This window comes from Synchiropus splendidus, chromosome 6 (genome assembly GCF_027744825.2).
Source record: "Synchiropus splendidus isolate RoL2022-P1 chromosome 6, RoL_Sspl_1.0, whole genome shotgun sequence".
Lineage (NCBI taxonomy): Eukaryota > Metazoa > Chordata > Actinopteri > Syngnathiformes > Callionymidae > Synchiropus > Synchiropus splendidus.
Genome location: NC_071339.1, coordinates 17,823,311 through 17,849,080, shown reverse-complemented (window position 1 = coordinate 17,849,080; position 25,770 = coordinate 17,823,311). Strand labels below are relative to the sequence as shown.

The window sequence follows — 25,770 nt, the reverse complement described above, 5'->3', positions numbered from 1 at the left end:
AGTTTAGGAAAGGTCAGATGGTCCCATCATGAGGAGCAAGTATTGCGTCAATACAAACACATTCACAGACTCTTGATGTTGAATCAACAAAACATAGTACACAAAATATTATTATTAGTCGTTAATATTTTTCATATATATATATATACTTTTAATAATAATATTTAAAGATAAATAAATGAATGTTTGACAATGGACATGAGTCCCATCAACAGCTCAGTGGGCCTGGGAGCACACAGTGGAGGCTGCAGTTGGAGGACTGAGTGGGGTGGAGGCAGGCAACTGGTCAAACCGGTTATAGGAGAGCACGAAGTCATTTGCCCACCCGACATCCCTCCCAATATGAGTCTTGGTCTCATTAAAGGCTGAGATGTCTGGGGCTCTTCCAGACTCCTCTGGTGTCGTTCTGCTGCAGTTGCCTCTCTGTCTTCTCCATGTATGCTCTCTTCTCCTCACAAATCTTCCTCCTTGCGCGTCTGTGCTCAGAAGGAGAACTCTTGTTCTACATTTTGGCCTCATGCTAACAGCTACCAGCTCGACATCCCACGAGTTGGAATCAGTCAAACGCAAACACTGCGTTCAGTGTTAGTGGTGTTGACATCCCCATCTCCTTCTCTTCAGCGCCAGTGAAACATCGGGTTTCCAGACTCTAAGGTGTTAATGTCCGTATGAAGTGCAGCATATCATTATAAAAAAACAAGTCAAAATACAAAAAGAAAGAAAACAATAAAGAAGAGAAAACCTCGCAGATGAGGGGAGCTGAAACTTAAAAGGAACAGAACGTTTCTGCTCGAGCCGAGGACCTTTTTGCATGTGAGGCAGATGTGATGACCACTACACTACAGACACAGTAGTGTCTGTATCATGTATTGGATACAAAAACAATTAAAACATCTGTTCAGGTGGAAAACAAAGGCAAAGAAAATAAGTCTTCAGTTGACAGTTGACATCAAAGCCCATGATGCATGGCGTTTTTTCCATTCTGTGACATCACCCAAGCCTTTTTCCCTTTAACGGGAGAACCATTCTGGACTCAGGGAGAAGCATGTTCTGACCAGACAGGTCCATCCTATCGCACACACTAACATCACACTTGCACACATGCTGGCCCCCTGTAGCTGGTGTCTCGCCTCACCTGGGTATGAAGGGCTCACAGATAGTCTCATGTCAATGTAGACGTTAGTGTCTTGGAACAACTGTGTCACCTGGTGTTTCTCTGCCTTGTCTCTACCACTTGAGACAACATATGTGCAACATGGCAAACAAAGAAAATCACTGGATCCGACAGGGTAGAGTGTCTCCTCAGAAGACTGAAGAGAGGCCTGTGATTCATTTCCAGCTGGAAGAGTTTCCTGAGCAGGAATGTTCAGAACCGCACACAGGACCTGGTTAGTTCCATTACTTTTTTTTCCATGTGTGTATACCTCTGTTCGGTTGGTGTTGTTTGGGTGGTTCACCAACAAGGGCCATATGATAAGGCATCACTTAGAAAACAATGTGATGGGGGAAAGTTTACGCCACGGTTAGGCGCACCGTCGCCACTTATGTAATTCCTCACATGATCATGAACCTCACTCAAATTCACCTCTGAATGTTTATCCTGTTTACAACTCCACGCTGGCACATCAACAATATGGATTGCCCTCACTGCTCTCCGTTACCACTTTAACCAGGTACACATTTGTAGATCCCTAGCTCGAGCACCAGCCCCTTTATCCTGCATGAATGAGAAAAGTGTCCCTTCTCTGGCCCATTTTTTTCTTTTTTCTTAAATTCTTGAGTGAAAAAGGTTGCTATCGCATCAATTCACAGAAGTATTTAGGTTATTTTCGGATTCTAAATATATTATTTACTCATCCATAAGGACGATGGTAGGCCTTATCTTGTTTTTAACTCGATGTTTCGAGCCAGCTCATGCTAAATATATGAGATCAATATAAGATTAATATTAATATAAGAGACAGACCTGCAATTTGAAGTTCCTCTGGGATGTACAGTGACCTGCAAAACAGCATGAACACTTGCTCTAAAGTTTACAGCCATCAGGTTTTCAGAACAGGGAATAAATTCCCCGGACTGTAGAGATGTTCTGGACAGTGAAGGAACTTTTGGCAGACAATCTGAAACTCCAAAAGAAATATACAAGTCAAATGAACACCAGTACAGTCAAATGATTTGATTCAGACGCCGTCATCCAGTCGTCATCATCCTCTTCCTCCTCCTCCTCATGCTCAGGTATAAAGTCAGAACCCCTGCACTCGGAGACTGACTTGGACTCATGAGCATGACAAGTCTTTGTTTTCATGTTGATTTGGTACTTGGTTGATTCTTAGTTCCTTTTTCTTCGTATTTGAAGCGCAGGTCTAGTTGGCCAATCCTCGTCTGATCAGGAGAACCTGGTGAACACACGCTTACCTGCTCAGGTGTGTGTGTGGCGGCATTGAGAAACTTGTGTTGACTCAGTCTCATGGTTTCTTCCATCAACCTCTGATCAATCGAAGCTTCACTCATCACCTATCATCCATGACTCCTGGAGGAAACGGCACTGAGGAGGTCTGGTGAGCAGCAGAACCCCCGCTGGTGAATGTGCTGAACAGTGTTGCTGATTGTCCTATGGCGCCCCCTGCTGCTCTAACAGAACCTGCCGATGAGAGACTCCTACACAATCGTGCTGGTGAGAAACATGACCGTGGTTCTGGTCTGGGTCGTCCTCAGTTACATCAACGGGGCTCTGGTCACCACCTTCTTCAAATATCAAGTGAGTGGCTGCAGATCTTCCTCAGTCCTGAGGCCTGGGTGATGAGGAGATGCTGGCGATGAAGGTCAAAGGTGGCGTCCGATGTGGTGCAGTGATATGTTCATTCTATGTTGCCGTCAGTGTCCTCAGATGCCACTCCCAAGTTCCGGGCCTTCATTGGAACAATCAGAGAGTGGAAATGCACACCCTCTGCTGGACCTGGATCAGACCAGAGTGTGGTGTCCCGCACCCACCGAACACCTCACAGTCCAGTTTTCTCACTTCTTTTCAGCAACTAACTAACCCTAACCCACTGACAGAAATAGCTTTGGTTTGAAAAAAATCACTACGTTCACTTGCACAAATTCTTTGTGATCACTATTGATTAAATATTCAAGATGCATGTGTATATATACACAAATATCTCACCATCTTTTTAAGCTCTTGATATTATTATTTTCTGAATAGTGCTGGCATTTTTCTGGGTTTTTGCCCTTTCTTTCTCCTCTGTGGTCTCAGCTGCACATCCAACACTCTCTAACCCTCGACACCAGAGAGTGACAGGCGATCTGGAGGGCGCCAGGCAGGATTAAACCAACCTGGTGCGCTTTTTAAAAGATACAAAAGTGATCCAATTATCTATGAAACTTTTTTTTTAGCCAATATCTATATCATACTTGTCAGCGAAAGCTGTTAAGTATTGCTGCGACGCTGTTTCGATCTAGTGCCACAGATGAAAAACTCTGATATAACAAAGACTGTTTAACATTGTGTACTATGCATAAAACACAACTCAAGATGTTTAAACTTTGTCTTTAAACTTATATTGAATGTGATGCTTTTGATCGTTCTTCTGGAGTGATCTCATCAGTAACCTACTGATACATTTAGAAGGTTTTACTTTTCTATCAGGTAACTTTTATTTTTACCAGAATATATATTTGTCGCTTTATTTCTGTTTGTTTTTTTTTCACCCAACATTTCACAGTACGTCTCCCACCTCTGTCTGCTTCGCGTGTGAGCTGCAGATTTAGCGCCCCCCTTGTCTGTCTGAGCCTGCCGCACCTGTGTTCCAGAAGCACTGAGCTTGTCTGACAACTCAAACTCCTGACTAGTCCTCTCCTCAGGACACTCTTCTTTCCTCCCAGAACATACAGTTGATGAATCAGGGGGCAGTCCCTGCCTCACGCCCTGAGTAGCTGGGCCAAACCAGCCCAGGAAGAAAAGAAAGAACTGCACTGTGATTTGTGTTGCTGCTGTCGGGACTAAACAGTGTTGCTCTCCCACCAGGTGTTCTACGAAGACCCTCGGTACATCCTCTTCATCCACATGGTGATGAACGACGCCTTGCAGCTGACCGTCACCGTCTCGCTCTTCGTCCTCAGCTACACCGTCTACAAGATCAACGTGTCCCTCTGCTGCTGCATCATCCTGGTGGCCGTCTTCACCACCAGGAACACGCCAGTCAACCTGGCCAGCATGGCCATCGAGCGCTACATCGCCATCTGCAACCCGCTGCGACACCCTCAGATCTGCACGGTGAGGCGGACCTATGTGGTGATTGGCATCATGTGGTTCATATGCGTGGCTCCGGACATCACCGACCTCTTCGCCACGCTAGCGACCCAGCCGCTGAGCTTCTTCCACAGGTCCGTCTTCTGTCTGCGGCAGAACGTCTTCCAGGATCCCATCCTGGCGCAGAAAAGACTGGCCTTCGACATTATTTACTTCTCGTCCGTCTTCTTGGTCCTGGTCTTCACCTACCTCCGGGTGCTGTGGGCGGCCAGAGCTCTGTCCACGGAGAAGGTGTCGGCCCAGCGAGCCCGACGCACCATCCTGCTGCACGTGGCCCAGCTGGCCATGTGCATGCTGTCCTACATCTCACCCAACGTGGAGTTGGTCCTGCACCTCATCTTCCCGGGCAGGATCCGACAGATCCGCTTTGTTAACTACCTCATTGTCTACATGCTGCCGCGCTTCCTGAGTCCAATCATCTACGGTGTCCGGGACAAACGGTTCCACAAGTACCTGAAGGTGGTGCTGCTGAGTCAGAGGTGCAGAGTCAGAGTCGGCAACACAAGTGTCCGTAGAGTCCTGCCCTGAGTCCTTCAGCTCTAATAAAAAGACAAGATGAAATTTGGTGCTTGTGTTGTCCTGAAGAGAGAAGCAAAGTCAGTGTTTGAATCTCTGAGGAAGCAGCAATGAAAACCAGTAAATAAACAAAAAAACAGCCAAGTCTAGTCCATCATCTCCTGCTGGGTAAAAGGAGGTTTTACAAGGTCTCTTCAGCAAAGCTGCTGCCCCAGCGATCCAACCTCAGGCCAGAGGAACTCAATGAAGACAGCAGTCGAGTAACAGTCTTGATGGTGATCGTTTCAAATGTAATTCCCTTCATTAAACTGTTTCATCAGCATCTGTCAACATAAGGTCACAAGCAGGGTCAACCGGGTTCAAGTGATACAGGTGTTTTGCCAATAGTTGGTCCTCACAAGAATAGATTTGCTGCCACACACACACTTGTGCTGTTATCTATGTGAGGTTTCTCATTGCCATAACCCTTTCCCCAGCCTCTCACTCTACACCTAACCATCCAAAACAAGTGGCTAAACTTAACCAGGACTCTGAACCAAACTTAACAATAGAGACCTAGTAATTTTGACTTTTTAATCCTCAAACTAAGGCATTACTTTGTGAGGACCAAACCTACTAAGTGAAATGTCCCCACAAGAAAAGCTAAACCAAGTACTCTTTCTCTCTGCTTGGCTTTAAAAACAGTTAATAAGATGACAGACACAGTTGCAATGGATTAAGTTGCTTATTGCTCAAAAAAACATTTGCCTTCATGTTCATATCTTCAGAAGCCTGAGGGGTTCTCTCATGTTTTGGAGATAAACCTGCTGAAATGTGCCTGGCTGTTGTCAGACAGTCACCAAAAGTGACTTGGCGACACTTGCATCCGAGTGGTTGTTGGTTTCCGGGGATAAAAGTGTATTTTCCTTCCCTTACATGGATCGCATTTAAAAAAGTAGCTCAGTCTCCTGGGGGAGGGTCTAAAACAAAGGTAAGCAAACTGTTCCAGAACAGGCCGCAGTAGGTGCACGCATTTCTTTCAAGCCTTCCTACGCACACAACTTCACCAAACCAGGTGTCTGAAGAGTGTAATAGGTTCTCATCCAGGTGCTTGTTTCAGCTGACGCCTGTTTGGTTAAGCTGTGTGGAAGCAGTGGATGGACACCTGCTCTGTTTTGCATCTTGAACGATGCCTAGTGGCAGGCAGACATCCTGCAGTCGTTCACACATGGACATTGCTCACCATGTTCTTGCATTATCTTGTTTTGACCTCCAAATATTGTATCAGATGAGATCTGGATCCCAGTCACGATGTCATCATGGACGTGTACTGTGAACACAATGAAAGTGGATTCCAGAAAAAGAGCTGTCAGACATCCATCCATGTGTGTTTGTGCTCGTCGCCATGGCGACCTGATTAGTGACAAGCATATAAGCCTGAGGAGGAAGGCACGAGCTGCCACAGCTCTGGTGAGGAGGAGCTGTCACTCAGGACCACACTTTGAAGCGGCTCCTCGTGGTGTTGACAGGTTATGAGGGACATCAGTTCACTTCACGCCTCATGAGCTCGTGACAGCAGCAGTTCGTCAGGTGAGAGCCAACCCATGACTTGTGGAGAATATAATATAATTTAATATTTTTTGAGTTTTGAGAGTCGACTGAATCTTCAATGTTCCTCAGCACAGACTCTTCCTCTGCTCCAGATATCAGCTCACCAGTCTGACTTTATTTGGCAGATCTCCAGGGGAACTTCTACAAACCCTGAAGAATTTTTGCAATTTTTGGGGATGAATTTGGGTGAAACTGTGTCATTTGTTCTGCAGTCTTCTGTGACATAAACCTTTCTATCTTTCCTCACATTTTCAACAAGCAGGAACCTGACTGATCATTTCCACATCCATGTTTCCTTGGATATGAATACAAAACCATTTCCTGTAATACTTGCCTTGTGATACACTTGTTTCTCACCTTCTCCTTTCTAGTCTCTACCAATGACGGCCTCAGTATCTTGATCTCTGACTCTTCTGTCTCTGACTCCTGAGTCTCAATACCACTGTTTTTCACTCTCGTAGCAGCTCTGACATCACAGTTGTCTCTACTCTGTCCCACCACTCACTTCCATACCGTCTTAATGTAGTTTTGAATCACTGCCAGTGCTTCTAGTTTCAGTGCTTTACTCAGTCATCTGAACAGTCCAAGTGCAATGAGCATCTCCTTGTTGTCCTCAGGACAGTGAGATGTGCAACTCCTCCACGTCCATGACTGCTCTGGACCAGCTGTGGAGGAACAGCACCTTCCTGCAGGAAGGTGGCGCCGCCATGGTGCCCAAAGACAGTTTCACCAACGCGCTGACAAAGAACATTGTGGCGATGTTGGTATGGCTCACTCTCAGCATCATCAACAGCAGCATGGTCCACACCTTCCTGCGACATGGGTCAGTGAGTCCTCCGACTGGACCGTGGGGGTCATAATGTTGCGTCCTCTCCCATCAATTCTGGGTGTCCGTTGTCCTCCAGCCTGTTCTATGAGAATCCGCGCTACATCATGTTCGTCTGCATGGTGATCAACGACGCGCTGCAGCTCAGTCTGGTGACGGCGCTCTACGTGGTCAGCTACATCTTCAGGAAGATCCACGCGTCCGCCTGCTGCCTCCTGGTGAGCTCACGACTTGAACAGCTCAGTCTCATCCTGACCATCACTCCAATCCGCAGATCATGACGGCCGTCCTCACCACTCGCTCCACACCGCTGATTCTCGCCGGCATGGCGGTGGAACGCTATATCTCCATCTGCTTCCCTCTGCACTACAGCCAGATGTGCACGGTCCCCCGAACCCGGCTCCTCATCTGTGTCATCCTCATCCTCACAGCGACGCCACCCATCACAGACCTGCTTATCACCATCGCCGTGCAGCCGTCCAGCTTCTTCCACAGCTCCATCTTCTGTGACCATTCGCTTCTCTTCCATCATCCCTCCATCTACGTTAAGAACGTGGTGTTCGACGTCACCTACCTGTCCTTCGTGGCGCTCACGCTGGTCTACACCTACTGCAAGATCATGCTGACTGCGAGGGCGGCCTCCATGGGTCTGGCCTCCGTCAAGAGGGCAAGGAACACCGTGCTGCTCCATGGTCTGCAGGTGGGTTAAGAAACAGAGCAGGAGTTTGAGCAACACATGCCAAGCAGAGATTTAACATTGTGTAAGAGCTTCAGACTGGCACCTAGTTTTCATCTTGAGTGTGGTGAACTTCATTGTTGGACTCTAACAAAGAGTTTCTGAATGAAACAAGATGACAAGACTGGGACCAGAAAGATCAAGGACTGAGGTACAAACAGGGACCCGGAGGGTTTGCGTCTAGCAGACTGAATAGTAGCTCAGAATGCCTGCTGACCCGGTGTCTCTGGTGTTGCAGCTGCTCCTCTGCATGCTGGCCTTCGTGGTGCCTTCTCTGCAGGCCGCCCTCATCACTCTGTTCCCCCGCCTCAGCCTGGAGATCCGCTACGTCTTCTTCCTGGTGGTCTACATCATCCCTCGCTTCCTCAGCCCCGTCATCTACGGCTTCAGGGACAAGCAGTTCTGCAAGTACTGGACCCGGTACCTGTCCTGCCAGGGCCACAGAGTCCAGCCGCTTCTGGCCAAAGCCCAAGTCCGGTAGCACTGAGTCGGACGAACTGAACCACAGACCCACAATCCTTGGGACCATCTGACTTGAAAAAAAAAAAAAGTATAAGGTCCTGATGATTTTCTCATGTCGGTTGTGACTCATGAACAGAAGTTTCCCGGTTTGTTAAAGCAACTGAGCACATCAGAAACACATTTTCTTTCATTTTAATTTCAGGTGACATTTTAATTCATTTTTTTCTGAAAGAAAATACAAAAAACTGTACCTGGACTGATGTGATTTGTGAAACGACGCGAAAGAACATCTTAATTATCCCTGAAATATGACACATACACACACCCACACACACCACTCATTGCCATAAAGCTTTCCCCAGCCTCTCACCCAAAATCAAACCATCCAAAACATACACACGAAAATAAGCTTGTTATTTTGAGGTCGTCATCCTCCAATAACTTTTAAAGATTCTATACAAGCAACAAGTTGTACTACTCAAACGCCAATGTTCGACTACGATTGTAATTCACGCTTTGAACCACTTGATGTCGCCATTACACAGACACTGGCAGCAAGTCGCCAAAAGTCGGCGTCAAACTGGAGAGCAGTACTGACGTCAGAGAAGGGGTGAGGTGAGGTGGAGGTGAGATCAAACCAGAGACATAAACATGTCCTCGGTCAATCCAAGGCGAGTGGACACGTGATCAACACGCTTGTTTGGCGTGAACGGACTTATAACTTAGCTCCGCTCGCGCGTCTAGAACTCCCTCTCCCTCTCTCATTTCGCCTTCGTGTTCCGGAATGTGACGGAAACAGCCGAAGTGTCTCTGAGCGGCGGAACGGTCGGCGGGACCAAACCTGAGCTCGTATCTGCTGCCCGAGATCTCACTGGAACTTTCTCCTCCCGGAAGTTTGCCGTCCTCTGATGAAGTATTTTGTGAAGGGATGAAGCTGCAGCAGGACGGTGCGCGAGTGAAAGAGTTCGAGTCCCGCTGTCGGAGGTTCGAGCGTGTTCCGATCCACCAGACATCATCGTGCTCTGAAGAGCAGTGCCGACGTTCACGACTTCATTGCGGACAAAACCGAACTTTGGTCAAGGAGTGATTCGCTCGCTCATTAAATGAAGTGACCCATTCGAGGTGAGTGAAATACGAGAGTGATTCATTCACGCTGTCACTTCTTTGTTGACGTAAAGAGAGCTGAGCCTACTGCTCACCGCTGTGTCCCAGCGAGCCAGGGTCAGGGTCACCTGTCAGCCACAGCGATCCCACTCTGGCTAAGGAACTTAAGAACACATTGTGGGACTCCGCTGGTCTTGCAAGACTGTATCCTTACACATTCACACGCTCACTCTCCCTCTTTCACACACACTGACACACACTAATACACTCATATATACCGTAGGCTGCAGCAGCAGGAAGCGAGGGAAGATTTCATTACCATCACTCCATCCCAGCACAAGTGAGACGGTCAGTCATGATCTAGCAGCCGAACAAGGATTAGATCCCACTGACCCAGTGGAGGTTGGTTGTCAGAACCACAGACGTGCACCTGCAGGTGTGGACCTTGAAACTGACTTTCAGTCAGTTTGTCGCTGCAGCCGGGACTTTCAGAAGCTGGTCAAGACTTGGACAGTGCTCCTGCTCTTTTAACCAGTATGGCCCGTTCTGTCACCAGTCCAGCCCCCGACCTGTCATGGTCCAGGTCCGGTCACTGAGCCATGGTGAAGGAGAGCCTCCCCACCTGGGTCCACCAGGAGCCAGATGACGTTCTGGTCCACATCAATGTGGGCGGTCTGAAGAAGAGCCTGTGCTCCAGCACGCTGAAGAAGTTCCCCGACACCAGACTGGGGAGGCTGCTGTCCTGCCACTCCGAGGATGACATTCTCCAGGTACTCCACTGGTGAGAGGGTGAACAAAGTGTTGTTTGCTATGAGAGGTGAGATGAGATACAGAGTTGATGCCGGAGGAGAGGATGAGAAGACTGTTAAACAATATGAATCTGATGAGTGGATGAAGGAGGTTGATGAAATGGTGAAATTGTGTTCAAGAGTAGATTAAAATGTTCACGCGAGTAATCGTGATGGGATTAAAGGATGCAATAGAACTTTGTGCCACTTGTGAAATGATGAACTGAAGAGAGACAGTGAGAGGATTAAATGATTGTGAACAAGAGAGGTGATGAAAGGATGAGAGTAGTTGAAATGGCTGAATGAAGTGGTGATGATGAAAGGGTGAGGTAGGTTGGTGTGCTAATTCAATGGATGGATGAACGTGGTGCTGAGGGAAGAGAAATATTGGCTCATAAGGGTGAGGAAACGTGAACGTGAAAGGCAGACAATGGGATGAGGTGGGAGTGAATGATAGGGTGATGATGAAAATTATTTAAGGTGACGGTGGGAAATGATCATGTGATTAAAATGAAGGGGGGAAATGGTGACAGAATAATGAAGATAGAATGTGAGGGTATGAATGAATGAATAAAAGGATAGTGGAAGATATGTGCAAATGATAGATATTAAAAATGGTGAGAGGATGATGACTGCATGACACATGATGAAAGGATGAAAGGAGGAAAAATGTTAAAGTTTGGGTGAACGAGTGGAAACGAAAAGATCAAAGAGGTCAAGATGAATGGATGATTCAAAATGATGAAGGGCTGAGGGTGACAGGATGCGCCTCTCCACAGGTGTGTGACGACTACGACGTGCAGCAGAAGGAGTTTTACTTTGACCGAAATCCGGGTTTGTTCCCCTATGTGATCCACTTTTACCAGACTGGAAAGCTTCACATCATGGAGGAGCTGTGTGTGTTTTCCTTCAGGTACACACACCTGCTTGTTTTGCAGTTTTTGTGAGGACCTCTTATTGCCATAACCCTTTCCCCACCCTCTCACCCTTAACTTAACCATCCAGAACACATGGCTAACTAATCTTAACCAGGACTCTGAACCAAACTTGTGCCCAACAAACTACTTTAACTGACGCTTTAAACCTTGTGAGGACAGGCCACCGTCTTTGTGGGGACCGCTCATTTCCATTATGCTTTTCCCAGCCTCTCACCCTCAAACCTAACCATCCAAGACAAATATTTTACCATATATCTTGACCAAACTTCAAACCAACTACTGTTTTCTGTGAGGTCCAGCAGAAGGTCCCCACAAAATCAAAAGGTCCCCGATAAGGAGGTGTGTTTCCAGAAGTTAAGCTGTACAAGACAAACACACTCACACACTCACACACTCGTGTCCCCCCAGCCAGGAGATGGAGTACTGGGGCATCAACGACTTCTTTCTGGACTCGTGCTGCAGCTTCTGGTATCACGACAGGAAGTTGGCCAGCAGACGGCGCCGCAGCTGGGATGAAGACAGCGACGTGAGCAGTGTGGACACATCAGTGGACGAGATCACGGACTTGAAGCGGTACGTGGGCGCTCAGCGCCTCGACGCGTGTCTTCACTGACCCGGCCGTCCTGCAGGGACATGCAGCACTTCCAGGAGGTGCACTGCGGGAGCGTTCGCAAGTGTCTGTGGCTGACGCTGGAGAACCCCGGCTACTCCGTCCCCAGCAAGCTCTTCAGCCTGCTCTCCATCTGCGTCGTGCTCACATCCATCGCCAGCATGTGCATCAACAGCATCCCAGAGTACCAGGTGAGCACCTGACTTGGGTTCAAACTGCACGTCTGCTTTTGTCGAATGAACTACTCCTCAAGCTGAGGAACTTTATGGTCTCTGTGTGGTTCAGGTCTTTGACTCCGAGGGGAAGCTGGTGGAGGACCCGACCACACGGAAGCTGGAAGTCTTCTGCTCCTGCTGGTTCACCTTTGAGGTCAGTGTTGAGTCCAGAGTGTTCATATGGAGGTCTAGCTTGCGTGGTGTCACCCGTGCAGGTGGTGACGCGGCTGCTGCTGGCGCCCAACAGGAGGAAGTTCTTCCGTCACCCTCTGAATCTCATCGACGTGGTGTCGGTGGTTCCCATCTACATCACACTGCTCTGCGACTGGACCCTTGGTGCCGAGGCGGAACTGGGGAATCTGGGACGCTTAGTCCAGGTCAGAGACCGACCCGTGGGTGACCCGAGTGGTCACGTAATCTTCCCACGACGGTGTCATCTAAACCTCCAAATGAAACAGCCTCCTCTGGGCTAAATTGTTCTCTATGAATGAGTTAGGAGGTGACGCTGTGCTCCAGGTTCAGCACCAGGGTCCACCAGTAACCGGCTTCTGTGGCCCAGTGTCATTGTATTTGTGTGTGGGTGGTGAGCTGTAACTTCTCAGTTCCTAGTCTGCAGGACCTGAGTTCGAGTGTCAACGTGGTCCAAGCAGAACTTGGTCTGAAGCTGTTCCCTCCCTCAGGTCTTCAGACTGATGCGGATCTTCAGAGTGTTGAAACTTGCTCGTCACTCGACAGGACTCAGGTCATTGGGAGCCACGCTGAGGGTGAGACACATATCTCTATCTTTGTGGGGACCTCTCCTTGACATCATGCTTTCCCCAGCCTCTCACCCTAAACCTAACCATCCAAAACAACTGGTTAACCTCTTAATGACTAGTGGCGTAATTCTTGACCAAATCCAGTTATGGGATGGTATGGTATGACAAGATGGAGGTGGATGATATGATGACATTATATGATGAACAAGCAAAGAAGCCGGTCAAATACAAACCGGTCAAAGTTTGTGTTGTTTTTAAACCCAATGCGCCTCTGAACTTGACCACACACCTTCAGGACAAATGTGTTTTCAGAATTTTCTAATGTCTTTTTTCATCTTTTGCATTTAGTTGACTCCCAATGGCGACCCCTGTTGATACACAGCAACCACTTTCAAATCCCATCCATTATTTGGTCCTGTCCCTTTCCGTACGATTCCTTGAAAATAAATGTATAAACTGTGAAAACACATTCACTAACGCTGAGAACAAATTTACAAACTGTGAAAACACATTAACATCCTCTGGAAACACATTTACAAATGTGAAAATACACTTACAAACTCAGGAAAAAAAAAGTTTGCTAAAGAAGTTTGTAAATTTATTTGAAATGTTGTAAATGTGTTTCGCTATTTGTAGCTTTTGTTTCAAAAGTTGTGTTTTACACTTTTCAGCCACTGTATTTCTGAAAACACTTTGAAACATACATGACATCAATACATTTTCTGCAATTTGCTCCTGCAAATGACATGGCAAAATTGTCGGGTATCAGTAGCTACAATATTTCAGAAATTAAAAGAGATTTTGTCCAGGATTTTCGACTAAGCAAAATTGGGCTTTGTTGGTGAGCCTCTGGCTCAAAAAAGGTTGAAAAGCACTACTCTAAGCCTTGTGAGGACATGGACGGACACACACAAACACACACAGGCCCCAGTGATGGAACTCATTGCTAGCGATTAGCACCCCCACTATGAGCAACACAACCTTGAAGGACATGTCCACCTTCAGAACCAGTAGTAATAGACGAGCCAGGGTCTTCTCCTGTTTCATTTCAGGAATCAATGGAAACTAGAGAGGCAAGCGAGTAGCTTCCGATGGAGCGTTCCTCAGATCTTCAATTTCACTTCTCAGTTCCTTGCAACCATGGTCTTCCTCCTTTGAATGAATTCTATCTTGACTGCTCTCAGGCGGCACCAGAGACCGTATTGTGGCAGAGTATATAAATACATAAACAAGGCAGTACTGATGGGAAATCTTGAAAGGTCATCTCGCTGCACTTCAGACTGATCCTCTACCATACTTGAACCCCAAGACCAACATTTCTGTGACTTCATAGCACAACCAACCTAATGTGCCGCATGTCTTGACTGCACGTAATATCTTATGAGTCCCTCTGCTCTGACTCTCAGCACAGCTACCGGGAGGTAGGGATCCTGCTGCTCTACCTGGCGGTCGGCGTCTCCGTCTTCTCCGGGATCGCCTACACAGCCGAGTACGAGGAGGTAACCTGTTCTGAGTCGCAGTGCAGAGACAAGAGGGCTCTGGTAACTGAGTTGTTGTCTCCGCGCAGGATGTGGGTCTGGACACCATCCCGGCCTGCTGGTGGTGGGGTACGGTCAGCATGACCACGGTGGGTTACGGCGACTTGGTGCCAGTGACCGTGGCGGGCAAACTGGCGGCCAGCGGCTGTATCCTGGGCGGCACCCTGGTGGTGGCGCTGCCCATCACACTCATCTTCAACAAGTTCTCACACTTCTACCGGCGACAGAAGGCACTGGAGGCCTCTGTGCGGGAGAACAATCGCAGGAAGATCAGCCGGGAGCCAGACCACGAGGAGAACCTGGACGAGTCAGATGGCTACGAGGACGAAGGTGGCGTGATCAACTACAGCTATGTGGAGCACCCGTCTTTCCCGGACAGTAGGCAGATATGAGATTTTGGATCTGGACCTGAGCTGGAGTGGCTAACCCTGACGGTTGCCAAACTGGCTGGAACATTCTGTGTGCTATGTCACAAAACTCTGAGAAATACTATACATTTGTCTATCTTGGAATGTTGCCTGCTTTAATGCCGACAACCTGAATTGTCATGACTCGGCAGCTAACGTAGCTGTAGCGCTTATGTACTAGCTACAGCATTATTAGCAGTGCTGATGTAGCTGACGTCAATACCTAATTTGGTACGTAAGAAGACCAAAGACCTTGGCTGTTACCATCAGACCTCTATTGCTTTTTCAAACTCAAATCCATTGGGCTTCCAGCGCCACACTCAGCCAGCCTGTGTTTCCAAAGTCATTCATGAGCGTCAACACCACGATGAATCCCAAGTAACGATGAGTCAAGGATGTAACAGCGGCTGTTCGCATGAGAAGATAGAAATCGAGGCAGAAGTGACACGATAAACAAATGCATGGACGTCACCTGTCAAGAATAGAGAAGCACAGCCTCTGGGATACACAAGGTAAAGGCACTATGTGACATGTGCTGCTATGTCGGGAAAGGGAGTAGCATGAGTCCGGAGTAAACCGAATGCCACTGGACAAAATTCCTGACTCGGTTGGTGTCAAGCATAGTCATGAGTTGTGATCCAATATGGCTGCTGCGCCACCGACTGTGACATCGTTCGGTATCTATGAGCTCATGAACCGACTGAACAGCTGAGCAGCTGTCACCCCCTGCAGAAGTGTGAACTGACAGAAACCAATGAGCCATCATGTTATTTATTGACACAGAAATAAAAGCTAAGAAATTTGACATGTACAGAGAAAAAGAAAGTGACTGCTGTTTTGCTGACTCAACATTTTAATTTTGTTGCATGTGTCTGACTTCACAACATTCTCAACTGAGACTGAAGATTATGACATTTTTTAGGCCTTTGAACTTTGAATATTTTTAATTCTTTGTTAAAAATTCAGGTAAACTCGTCGCTGAAGTCCACATTCAGCGTCTTCAGTGTATTCGACAACATTCAACAGAAAATTTGGAGAGTTTCTCTTCACAGCAGAATCTTGCTGCGGCAGAAGACCTCCAACTCTGGAGATGATCACGCCGGCCAGATATAGCGAACTCCGATCTGCAGCAACTATTTACATACCTGAGGACGGCAAGCACCTGAGATGAGCCGGACAACGAGGCTGAGTAGAAAAATAGAAATTGCTTTCTCTTCGTAAAAAAAGGGTGGAATATCGTCAGGTCGTAAAACAACAAAGTAAAAAAACTGTAACAGGAAGTTGGAGATTCGATCGATCGGTCTTCTGGACACGGCCATCGCACACCAACATCCATTTGTGCATCTGATGAAAACAGAACTGGAGGTGTCATGTAGAGCGACAGACGCCCAACGCAGTACCAACCATCAGGGCTATGGTAGACAGATGATTGACAGTTGGAGTCTCCACTCACTCACCTGGAGGTTTGTATGTCAGAAAGAGAATCATATCTGAGCTCTCAGATCTTAGATTCAAGTCTCCAGAGTTGTTTGAGGAGAAATGTCCTGGTTCAACAAGTCCTGGTCCTCTGAACCAGGCAGGTCAACAGCAGCAGTGAGGAGAAGGTTTCAGAAGGTTCAGCAGGCTGAGGAGGTCGTACCAAAGGGAAAGAGAGAGGGTCCAGGGCAGCAGGTGAAGATGCAGGTTCTCGGACAGACCCGGATGTCCATAACTTTCATAGCCAGAGAGATATTGTCCGAGCACCCGCTGTGGTCCGGTGGTTCCCAGCAGGTCTGCTCTCAGAAGTTCTGTTGGCGGCGTTTCTTGGCCTCGATAGCGTCCAGGATGGGCTGCCTCTTGGCCTGGTATCGCTGCCGGATCTCCTCGATCTCCTGCTCCATCTGAGGGTCCAGCGAGGTCAGACGCAGGCGCAGCTCCTCCACGGTCCACGAGCTCACCTGCAGCAGAACCACGACAAGTGTGGTCAGAGTTTGTTTTGTAGTCACATGACGCCACTTCACAAGATAGAACCCACTCAACATGCCAGTTGGGTCACATGAGGCAGGTCAACTCGAGTCACACTCAGCGTTGTGACTATTCTTGTGTCAACTTTCCAGGTTGTATCCCGATCAATAAGAATCCATTAGACTGACCTGGAGCAGGACTGGAGTGCTCACAAGCCCATTATGGACTCCAGCAGCAGTACAAATGCGTGGGAGATGAAGGTGTTTATTTTAGAAGTGTCCTCAGGGGACACCAGCATTTACCAGCAGCGCTACACACTTGGCTATTCCTGACCCACAATCGATAGTCTTAAGTATCAGCCCAGTCCAGGCGCTGCGCACTGACCGCTCTGACGGAGCTCCCCAGGTCACTCAACCACTGAACATGAGACTGACACCGTCGGACCTCACCGCAACATTACAACCTCCTGCCTACCACTGGTCCATGACCAGAAGGTTCTGTGTGCCAGCGGAAGCAGATGAAGGAAGGTGAGCCTTCCTCACAACACTGAGGTTCCTCGATTGTGAGCTTCTGGAGCCAAAAATAAATCCACTGAACTAAAATCAAAGCCTGTCACACAAACACAGTGTTCCTGGAAAACAAGTTTGCATATGTGGAGGTTGGAAGTGAAGCTCAGAGACGGCACGCAGTTTCGACTGCTGATCACAGACATCTGAAAACACCAGCTCTGATGACGAGGATGATGAAGGTGTGCAGCACAGGAGGACCGAGTGTGTGTGAACTACATTCAGCGGAGAAAGGTCATGTGATTAATATTTCATTTCTGCCGCAGCAGTTGGTCCTCTACTGGGCTAAAGCCGTAGACCTCCATAGCTCATCTCAGCATGGAGATGCAGCCCCACTGAGGGAACCTTCCCGGCCCGTGATGGTGATGAAGAGGAGAGGCACCTCAGAGGAACTCACCACGTCCAGATCTGCCTCAGCTGGGATGCGCCGGTTGTCAACTTTCTCACCGCCATCACTGTGGCTGTTGGCCTCCTTCTCCTTCTGCTCAAAGTACTCCAGGAAGGAGGGCTTCACCGGCTGCAAGGTCTCGTCTCTCCCTGAACACACAGCATCACCAACAGAGTGAACAACACTAACCAAGCAGCTCGTCTTCTGCCCCGTGACCTTTGACCTAATAATGCCTAGCACTCACACAAACACACAGTCGCACAGGCAGACACACAAACCCTTCACAGCATGGAGGTGTTAGACACGTACTTGGCTGAAATGACTTGATTTTTGTCAGTGTTTGTGGTGAATCATGAAAATTGAAAGACTTCTTATTATTCAGGAACATCAGGAGGATCAATATGTGATCTATGACTGCATCTAGAAGTCCGGGCACTCTGGCCGCGCAGCAACCTTGTAAGCACACACACATTCAGAAAGAAAGACAAAGAGACACACGCACACATTTACATATGCAAGTGCACACGCGCACACACACACAGTGGAAGGATATAATTGGATTTCCAAGTCTGAACGTTGGCGCGATAATGCAGTTTGACCATTGAGGGGAGATCTTTACTAACTCGATCACAGGACATCAGACAGGTTTAAATATAGAGCACCATTAAGGCTCTGAGAGCAGAGTTCCCTCTGGCTGAGGCAAAGATGCTGCATCACGGCGGCCTCCATGCCAAACTTTAAATACCGCAACATCATTGACTCAAGTCCATTAACTTGTTTTTGGCTTAGAGTTTCTGCTGCTGAGGACCAGGAAGTGGACTCCCCAACGTTTGGACCTCCTGGAACACTTGAACAGGGTCACATTCAGATTGGCGCTTGCTGGGACACACATGGCCTCCCCAGCATTTGAATGCGTGAAATGTTGTCAGTCTTTGATGACAGGTGACCATGGCGACCAACGGTGAGACAAGAATTGCATGATTCAGCAGTAGTCGAGCTCTGCTCCTCCTCAGGGTCTCACAGCACACTTGTTGTGACCTGTTCAGTTTGTGAACGCTGAAATCCAGAATATTCCTTTACACAGCAGCTGTCCAAACTTCAGACCCTCTCAATGTGATGGGCAGAATGGAATGTTCACATGACCTCTGTGATGCGTGGATGAATTTGTACAACTGACATTGGGTCAGTACTGGGGACGGGCGATATGGACATAAAACATTATCGCGATAAATGTTGTAATTTCGGCAATAACAATAATTATCACCATAAATACAGTTTCTATTCCATGGGCTACACTACAGTCCCTCTTGAAACTGTTTTATGATGATGGAGTTTGTCTCCAACATCATTATTTGTTTATGTTTAAATATAATAGTTAACCAAGTGTAGAGAGGAGAAATTCAATGTTTCACGTCTCTGGTGGAACCCACTCATGTCTGACAGACTGCTCTGCCAGTTTTATTTAGGGGTTAAATTGAGCTGTCTGTCTGCTGTATCTCATGTCTCTTCACAGTTGATTTGAACTATGGACCAGTCTGGACACATTTCCTAGATGCTACTGAAGAAATATTACAAATAATGTGAATAAATGATCATTTAGTCATATTCTCAAAATCAAAATGGTTGTTTTTCATTGCCTTATTGAAGATTTCACTCATACTTTGAGCGCTTTAGAATTTGTTGATGGTCCCGAACTGACACCGGGTCGTAGCATTAGCGCTACCTGTGAGAGTGTGTCCGCGATCAGTGAACCCTAATGGGGACATGGAAGAGGACGCTGCCGCGTATACTGGAGTGGAGACCTGCGTGTGTTGATGTGAACCAAGACGACTGCGTCAGAGAAACTATGAGGACCACCGATACAGAGATTCAGGGTAGACCAACGTCATTATCAAAGGTTCCCTGTATTAAAAATAACTTTACAACTACGATCGTCCACCACACTCTCCACGGCTGTCAAACACCACGGAGCTGGAGAGCGCGGCGCGGCGTCACGCTCTCGTCCTGTTCATGAATGCAGGACCAATGCAGCAAGTGCCGCGTGTTTATCGAATTTATTGTGCGATGCAGAATTGTGATGGTGGAAATTGCGTTTGCTGGTATATCGCGTACGATAACTTATCCCTATCCCTAGTCAGTACCAGGTCCAACAGATATCAAGACGCTAGAAGACTGTGATTCCATGCCGATGATGCGGTCTCACCTAGCCCTGGTTCTTGTTTAGGAACTGACCTCTCAGAGACACAGCCTGATCACTGATGTGAGAACAAACCCATCCAAACTTCAGCACCGATGACCTCACCTGTTCTGGGGGACCTGAACGCCCACGCACCAATAAAGCTGCAACACGCTTCACCAGCACCAATAAGACTGCAGGTCCTGATGGACCAGTGACACGCAGACGTCAGCTACTTCACTCATGAATGAGCCTGAGACAGCAGTTTTGATTTGAAGGACCGGTGGCAGCTGCACTGAACGCAACACTGACCATCAGTGTGTGTGTGTGTGTGTGTGTGTGTGTGTTCATCTAATGAAGTGCTTGTGAGAGGTTTTCTTTTTAGGTCTGAGAGGGGAGCAGGTGGAGCAGCCCGTCTGCCAACGGCCCTTAGACCAGCAGGGGGCAGCACATGTTCTCAGAGGGATACTAAAATGATCTGCAGGTCAGTGGTGTGGTGTCATGGCGCCCTCTCCTGGTCATTGTCGTAAGGGTCATATCAGACTTAAGTGAGATCTTACTCTTCATGGTTCCAGCCTCCTCCTCATCCTCCTCGTCCGAGTTAATGACCATGGTTCCCAGCTGCGATTGCATGGTTCCTGTGTCCTCGTGCTCAATCATGGTCCGTGCCGTGCCCGCTATCGACCCACTCGCACGGATAGTACCAGAGTCTCCCGTCCCAGCCCGCACCATGGTGCCCTGGTCCACCTCGTCTTCATCCTGCAACAGAAAGCTGGTTTATCTCTTGCATCGCTGCAGCATCAACGCAGAGGTCAGTACCGAGTTGTCGTCATCCTCTTGGTCCTGTTCCCGTTGCTCCGCCTCCTCCTGCCGCTTCAGCTTGATCTCCATGGCGTCTGTGATCAGGACACGCAGGATGGAGCTGGGTTTGGCCGTCTTGATGAACGGATGCTGCGGGACGAAGACTGGTTGAATATGGACCACTGACGCACAGCACACTCCAATGCCTTCTTCACATAAACACAGAGGTCACGCTAGGGTCTAAGCTATGCAATATGGAGACAAACTTTTTTTCATATCAGTCAATATGGATATACAATGGTCATTTTTATCAGCGAGACTGCACATGTAGGGAAAGTGTGAGCCTGGGGGCAACATGCAGCAACTTCTCACCTCTTCATTTTAGCCTCTATAGCATAGTTTTATTGGCTTGATGGAGTTCTTTTTTTTACTTTTTACAAACATTTATTAAAAGACGAATAATTTTCCATTTTAAAATGCATTAAAAAAAAACTCATCTTTTCAAAAATCCCAAATCTTAACCCCCACTCAAAAAAATAATAACAGAAACAAAACAGACACACATTGATTGATGGCTCTGCGCAGAGCATCGGCCACAACCCGTCCTGTTGGCGTAGGAAAAGTTCCATATATAGTAAACATGGTCGCAATAGTTACCTGCAACAGCTGGGTGGCCGTTGCCCTGGTCTCAGGGTTCTTGACCAAACACTGGCTGACAAAGTCCTGGAAGTGCGGGGACCATTGGTCTGGGTTCCGGAATGTTGGAGGTGGGTTGGTGGGAATCATGAAGATGGCCTGCGGGAGCAAACCAGATCATTGTTATTCAGAACCAGTACAGGAGTTGCAATTCCTCAGACTCCTCCTCACCCTCATGGGATGGATGTCAGCATAGGGCGGCTTCCCTTCAGCCATCTCAATTGCTGTAATTCCCAGAGACCAGATGTCAGCCACACAGTTGTAGCCAATCTCCTGTATCACCTCAGGCGCCATCCAGAACGGCGTTCCTATCACAGTGTTCCTCTTGGCCATGGTGTCCTGCGGGGCAAGTTCAGAGAGTCTGAATTGAAGTGTGTGAAGCTTCGGCGGAGGCTCACATGAACATTACCGTCAGCTGACCAGCCACTCCGAAGTCAGCCAGCTTGGCTTGACCATCAGAGTTCAGCAGGATGTTTCCAGCTTTGATGTCTCTGTGGATCTTCCTCATGAAGTGAAGATACTCCAGACCCTTGAGGGTCGACTGCAGGATGGTGGCAATTTCCTCCTCCGTCAGCTGCGCACACACACAAACAGAGATGAACACAGGCAGACATTTGGATGACCACACATATGGACAACACAAAACAATACAACCCCAGATTGTCGCAACACACACTCAGAGACGTGCTCGTTGGGAGAGATGAGCACAACAGGTGCGGAGTTATATTACCGTCTTGTTGCGTATCCTGATGATGTCCGACACTGATCCGGCGCCGCAGTATTCCATGACAATCCACAGGTCGCTGTTTTTGAAGTAGCTGCCATAATAACGTACCACGTGAGGACTGCAGACACAAAAACACTCTTTTAACTCCACTTGTCCTTCAGCACTCCTCCAGAGCAGAGCCAGGAGAAGGATTCTGGACATCACACTGACAGGTTATTTGGAGCTACTGAACCTGACACTGCAGCAGCGAAACCTCGAAGTGACCAAGCATCTTGAGTCGCCTACCTGTTGCACTGCTGCATGATGGAGATCTCCTTGATGATCTCCTGGAGGTCAGATTCCACGGGAACCTGCTTGATGGCTACAATCTCTCCGGTCTCCTTGAAGTGGGCTTTGAACACGCAACCATATGATCTGCAGGCACAGCCTGAGTTTAAAGAAAAGACTGCAAAACATTCTGCATAAATGAATCAAGCACTACAGCAGGGTTGACGTTCAAGTCCCACTGTTTGTTTTCCTACATTTGAGAATGAGACCTCAAGATTGCCTGTTGTTTTGTAGTTGAAACTAAACCAGACTGTGGTTGCTGTGACAGGTTCAAAGCCCGTTCGAACATCAGCCGTCAACATCTCAGTCTGCTGCTGAAGTGAGCTGAATGATTGCAAGTTGTGATCAGGGCTGGAGTGGATTATAAGCGACAGACAGTAGCAGCACGCTCACACACAGGAAGTTCAGAAAGAGGAAATGAAGAGTAAATGTGGAGTGTATCGAGAAACAGAAGGGAGGAGGCAGAGAGGCAAGATGGCTGACTGCAGACACACACGCTCACACACAGACTCACCCTTCACCAAGCTTCTCCAGGACATCGAAGACTTCTTCTGGCTGCTTGGTGAGACTGTCCTCACTCAGCTTCTTCAGCTGTCTGTGACCACACACACAAGTACAAAGGCTCATGAGCAGACAGTATAACAACACAACATGTGCTCTGATGAGGACTTGGTCCCTCACCAGGATCACGAGTCAGTCAACCATCTTTTCACATCACATTTGTCCCAATCAGCAGGGGACAGTGAGCTTCACCACTCCTTCACTTGTCTCAGTTAAATTTAGAAGGTTTTTCCTCAGATCTTCAACACAGGTACCAAAATAGAGTGAGGGCAAAAAATAGAGTGCAGACTGATCTTCGGCATCAGAAAAATTCATATCTGAGACAGATCAGGTCTCCTCAGCTGAAGCTCTCAGCTGATGACCACAGGCAGGTGCGCAGAGCCATGATCATAAGAAATAACAACAATGTGTGGTGTGTTTCCGCTCCACACAGCCCAAATACAGAGACAGAGGAAACACTCAGACCAGACAACGGCAGTGTCCCAGTGTAGCGACGGGGGCGTGCTGTGTGTAGCGTCACAGACCATGTTCTGTCAGGTACGACCTGTTCCATTGACGTGATACATTACAGGAACAGGACTTTCCAGACTCGTCATGGTTTTATAGTCATTCTCCACCTAGTCAGGCCAGAATAACACTGAACCCAGCCCAAAAATGACTTCTTGTGGTTCTTCCATGGTGACAGGGGAGATGGTTGATGATTAATAACCCTATTGTTCTACTTTTGGTATAAACCAATTTAGCTCACTTCAGGAACCATGACTCTACGGTCACTGCAGGGGCCTTGACTCAAGCTTTGTCCACTCTACTGTGTTGAACTGCACTGAACCATGGAGTGATGTCATCAAGTACGTTTTTTTTCTTAGATATAAGTGTTCGACATGCATTAAATGCTACTTTTGCAACATTCATTTAGAGTGTCATTTAATTAGGAAATTTCTTGAAATTTTCTTATCACGTCATCAGAAGGTGGCAGCAAGACACACACAGTTGCCATCGACTGTAGCTACACGCAAGTCATTGTGTTATGCACTTAAACACTTAGATACTATTCAGTACAGTTTATACACAACTTGATGAATAATAAAAAAGATAAAATAGCAATAGAGGCCGTCTAATCTAAACTAGCCAGTCAATTGATGAATGAAGTAGAAGTGGCAGTGAGCCTGACTAGCCAAGTTCAATGGTCAACTTGCAATAGATTCCTGAACACAACTGTTCCAGGTGTGTTCTTAAGACATTTGGGTGAGTCCTTTCAGTTTCACAGAAATAAATATACAAGTCAACCAGAGAAAACATTTTCTCTGGTGTTATTTCTTCTGTCTATTTTCGAGTCAGCAAAAGATTTGTTCATTCCGATGACTCATGGCTGTGTCACCTGTCAACATCTTCTCCTCCTTCAGGAGTTACAACAGAAGAGGAAACAGAGATGAGGTTGTGAGGGAACATCGGTGTTGACAGACAGAAGAACAGGAACTCTTTGCTTCCTGCAGTCAGTCACATCAACAGAACAGCTACTGGACCGTTTGATTTCACTTCAGCGTGTGCACAAGAGCAGAGAAGCTACACTCCACATCACCGTTCAGTACCTAATGAGGTGAGAACCTCTACTAGTTAGGGTGTCTCTGAGTGTAGTGAGACCATATACTGGGAGGAGACCCGGGCCAGATCCAAGACACTGAAGAGACTTCTGTGATCTGACCTGAGAAACCTCAGACAAGAGAAAGAAGATGAAGGGATGGAATGTTAGCAATCTTCAGGGAGGAACTGAGAAAACTGCAGTGAATCAAGAGTCCCATTTCTTCTCAGTTTTCTTAAGAGTAAAGATATTTTCATGAACCCTCCACCATGGCAGGACTCAAAAACCCGGGAGGTTGTGCTGCCACTGAACGACTTACCATCCAAAATAACACCAGTGTGGCGGTCAGTGATGTTTCACTTGGTCTCAATGACAAGTAAAGTGTTGTAAAACACCTGAGGAATCTGACGTCACACAGCAGGTTGGAGGGCTGACCAGCTGACCATAAGGGGGGGGAATCATTGTCAGTGAGATCACGCACGTGAACGCCACACATATCGTTCGTAGTTGCCTTATAGTCTTCGCTTCAGATAGATTCCATCCCATTCTCACGGGGGTGATGGTGGCGACCAATTCACCCAGCACCTGCTTCCTTTTAAAATATTTAATCCTTTTAAAAACTTGAGTAACCCACCTGCGAGGATGATTCCTCATCTGAACTTTATCTTTGTTCTCCATGATGGAGGTCGGAACACTCTCAGCCGTGGGTGGTCAAACTTCTGCGGGCTTGTCAAAGTCGCCGCTCGATGCTAACAGCTAGCTGGTTAGCCGGTGGGGAGGGGGGGGTCTGTTAGCCTCCTAGCTCTTGAGCTAATTCGCCGCTGCTCCTGAATCAGTCTCGCAGAAACCAAAGCTTGTCGTGGTCATCTTCGCTCGACGTCAAATTGGCGGTTCGTCCGGCCAGTGTGGGCACGGTCCTCCTCCTCCGCGGGGAGAACTACAGCAACTCCCGTGTACGCTGCCACTGGAGCGTCTGCACGTTCACGCGTCACTCAGTCAGCTCCGGCAGGTAACGAGGTACACGGAACCCCACTCATCCTTTCCTGGGTCGCGGCAACTAAGTTTTGACAGCCGCCGTGAAGAAGACCCAGGAAGAGTTGAGGCAGGAAGGCGGGCCGAACAAAGAGTTGCCTCGATATGTGTGGCCGGCAGGGGGCGCTATTGCAGCGATCCACCACACGGGCTCAGAAGTTGAATCGATAGGG

At 47.8% G+C, this 25,770-nt stretch overlaps 4 protein-coding genes across 4 annotated transcripts; 3 read left to right on the top strand and 1 right to left on the bottom strand.

Annotated features, from left to right (window-relative positions):
• Positions 1-192: 192 nt before the first annotated feature.
• LOC128760460 (odorant receptor 131-2-like) lies at positions 193-4,840 on the top strand. Its single transcript, XM_053867886.1, has 3 exons — positions 193-238; positions 2,655-2,758; positions 4,028-4,840. The coding sequence occupies exons 1-3, from the start codon at positions 193-195 to the stop codon at positions 4,838-4,840; spliced, it is 963 nt and encodes a 320-aa protein (XP_053723861.1).
• A 2,285-nt stretch (positions 4,841-7,125) lies between these two features.
• On the top strand, positions 7,126-8,461 carry LOC128760459 (odorant receptor 131-2-like). The gene is made up of 4 exons (XM_053867885.1): positions 7,126-7,241; positions 7,324-7,462; positions 7,519-7,944; positions 8,219-8,461. The coding sequence occupies exons 1-4, from the start codon at positions 7,126-7,128 to the stop codon at positions 8,459-8,461; spliced, it is 924 nt and encodes a 307-aa protein (XP_053723860.1).
• Positions 8,462-10,145: 1,684 nt separating this feature from the next.
• Positions 10,146-14,785, top strand: si:dkey-43k4.5 (potassium voltage-gated channel subfamily S member 1). The gene is made up of 9 exons (XM_053867883.1): positions 10,146-10,316; positions 11,114-11,247; positions 11,681-11,845; positions 11,902-12,073; positions 12,168-12,251; positions 12,313-12,474; positions 12,778-12,861; positions 14,262-14,354; positions 14,423-14,785. Exons 1-9 carry the CDS (start codon positions 10,146-10,148, stop codon positions 14,783-14,785), a joined length of 1,428 nt encoding a protein of 475 aa, XP_053723858.1.
• A 780-nt stretch (positions 14,786-15,565) lies between these two features.
• On the bottom strand, positions 15,566-25,698 carry LOC128760433 (serine/threonine-protein kinase 4-like). The gene is made up of 11 exons (XM_053867848.1): positions 25,200-25,698; positions 22,940-23,020; positions 22,384-22,512; positions 22,102-22,216; positions 21,781-21,945; positions 21,543-21,710; positions 21,333-21,470; positions 20,694-20,825; positions 20,435-20,633; positions 17,708-17,847; positions 15,566-16,737 (listed from the first exon to the last, which is right to left on the bottom strand). Exons 1-11 carry the CDS (start codon positions 25,241-25,243, stop codon positions 16,579-16,581), a joined length of 1,470 nt encoding a protein of 489 aa, XP_053723823.1. The 5' UTR covers positions 25,244-25,698; the 3' UTR covers positions 15,566-16,578.
• Between the last annotated feature and the right edge of the window lie 72 nt (positions 25,699-25,770).

What these genes read in the sequence shown, in the direction of transcription:
- LOC128760460 (XM_053867886.1), top strand. Translation starts at nt 193, where the DNA reads ATGGACATGAGTCCCATCAACAGCTCAGTGGGCCTGGGAGCACACA. An exon ending in AGTGGGCCTGGGAGCACACA is followed by an intron (nt 239 to 2,654) that starts GTGGAGGCTGCA and finishes TGCCGATGAGAG; the next exon opens with ACTCCTACACAATCGTGCTG. An exon ending in CCACCTTCTTCAAATATCAA is followed by an intron (nt 2,759 to 4,027) that starts GTGAGTGGCTGC and finishes CTCTCCCACCAG; the next exon opens with GTGTTCTACGAAGACCCTCG.
- LOC128760459 (XM_053867885.1), top strand. Translation starts at nt 7,126, where the DNA reads ATGGTGCCCAAAGACAGTTTCACCAACGCGCTGACAAAGAACATTGTG. An exon ending in CGTCCGCCTGCTGCCTCCTG is followed by an intron (nt 7,463 to 7,518) that starts GTGAGCTCACGA and finishes TCCAATCCGCAG; the next exon opens with ATCATGACGGCCGTCCTCAC. An exon ending in TGCTGCTCCATGGTCTGCAG is followed by an intron (nt 7,945 to 8,218) that starts GTGGGTTAAGAA and finishes CTGGTGTTGCAG; the next exon opens with CTGCTCCTCTGCATGCTGGC.
- si:dkey-43k4.5 (XM_053867883.1), top strand. Translation starts at nt 10,146, where the DNA reads ATGGTGAAGGAGAGCCTCCCCACCTGGGTCCACCAGGAGCCAGATGAC. An exon ending in CTGTGTGTGTTTTCCTTCAG is followed by an intron (nt 11,248 to 11,680) that starts GTACACACACCT and finishes GTGTCCCCCCAG; the next exon opens with CCAGGAGATGGAGTACTGGG. An exon ending in CATTGGGAGCCACGCTGAGG is followed by an intron (nt 12,862 to 14,261) that starts GTGAGACACATA and finishes TCTGACTCTCAG; the next exon opens with CACAGCTACCGGGAGGTAGG.
- LOC128760433 (XM_053867848.1), bottom strand. Translation starts at nt 25,243, where the DNA reads ATGGAGAACAAAGATAAAGTTCAGATGAGGAATCATCCTCGCAG. An exon ending in ATCATGCAGCAGTGCAACAG is followed by an intron (nt 22,217 to 22,383) that starts GTAGGCGACTCA and finishes TTGTGTCTGCAG; the next exon opens with TCCTCACGTGGTACGTTATT. An exon ending in GGAGGCTGGAACCATGAAGA is followed by an intron (nt 17,848 to 20,434) that starts GTAAGATCTCAC and finishes CTGTGTGTTCAG; the next exon opens with GGAGAGACGAGACCTTGCAG.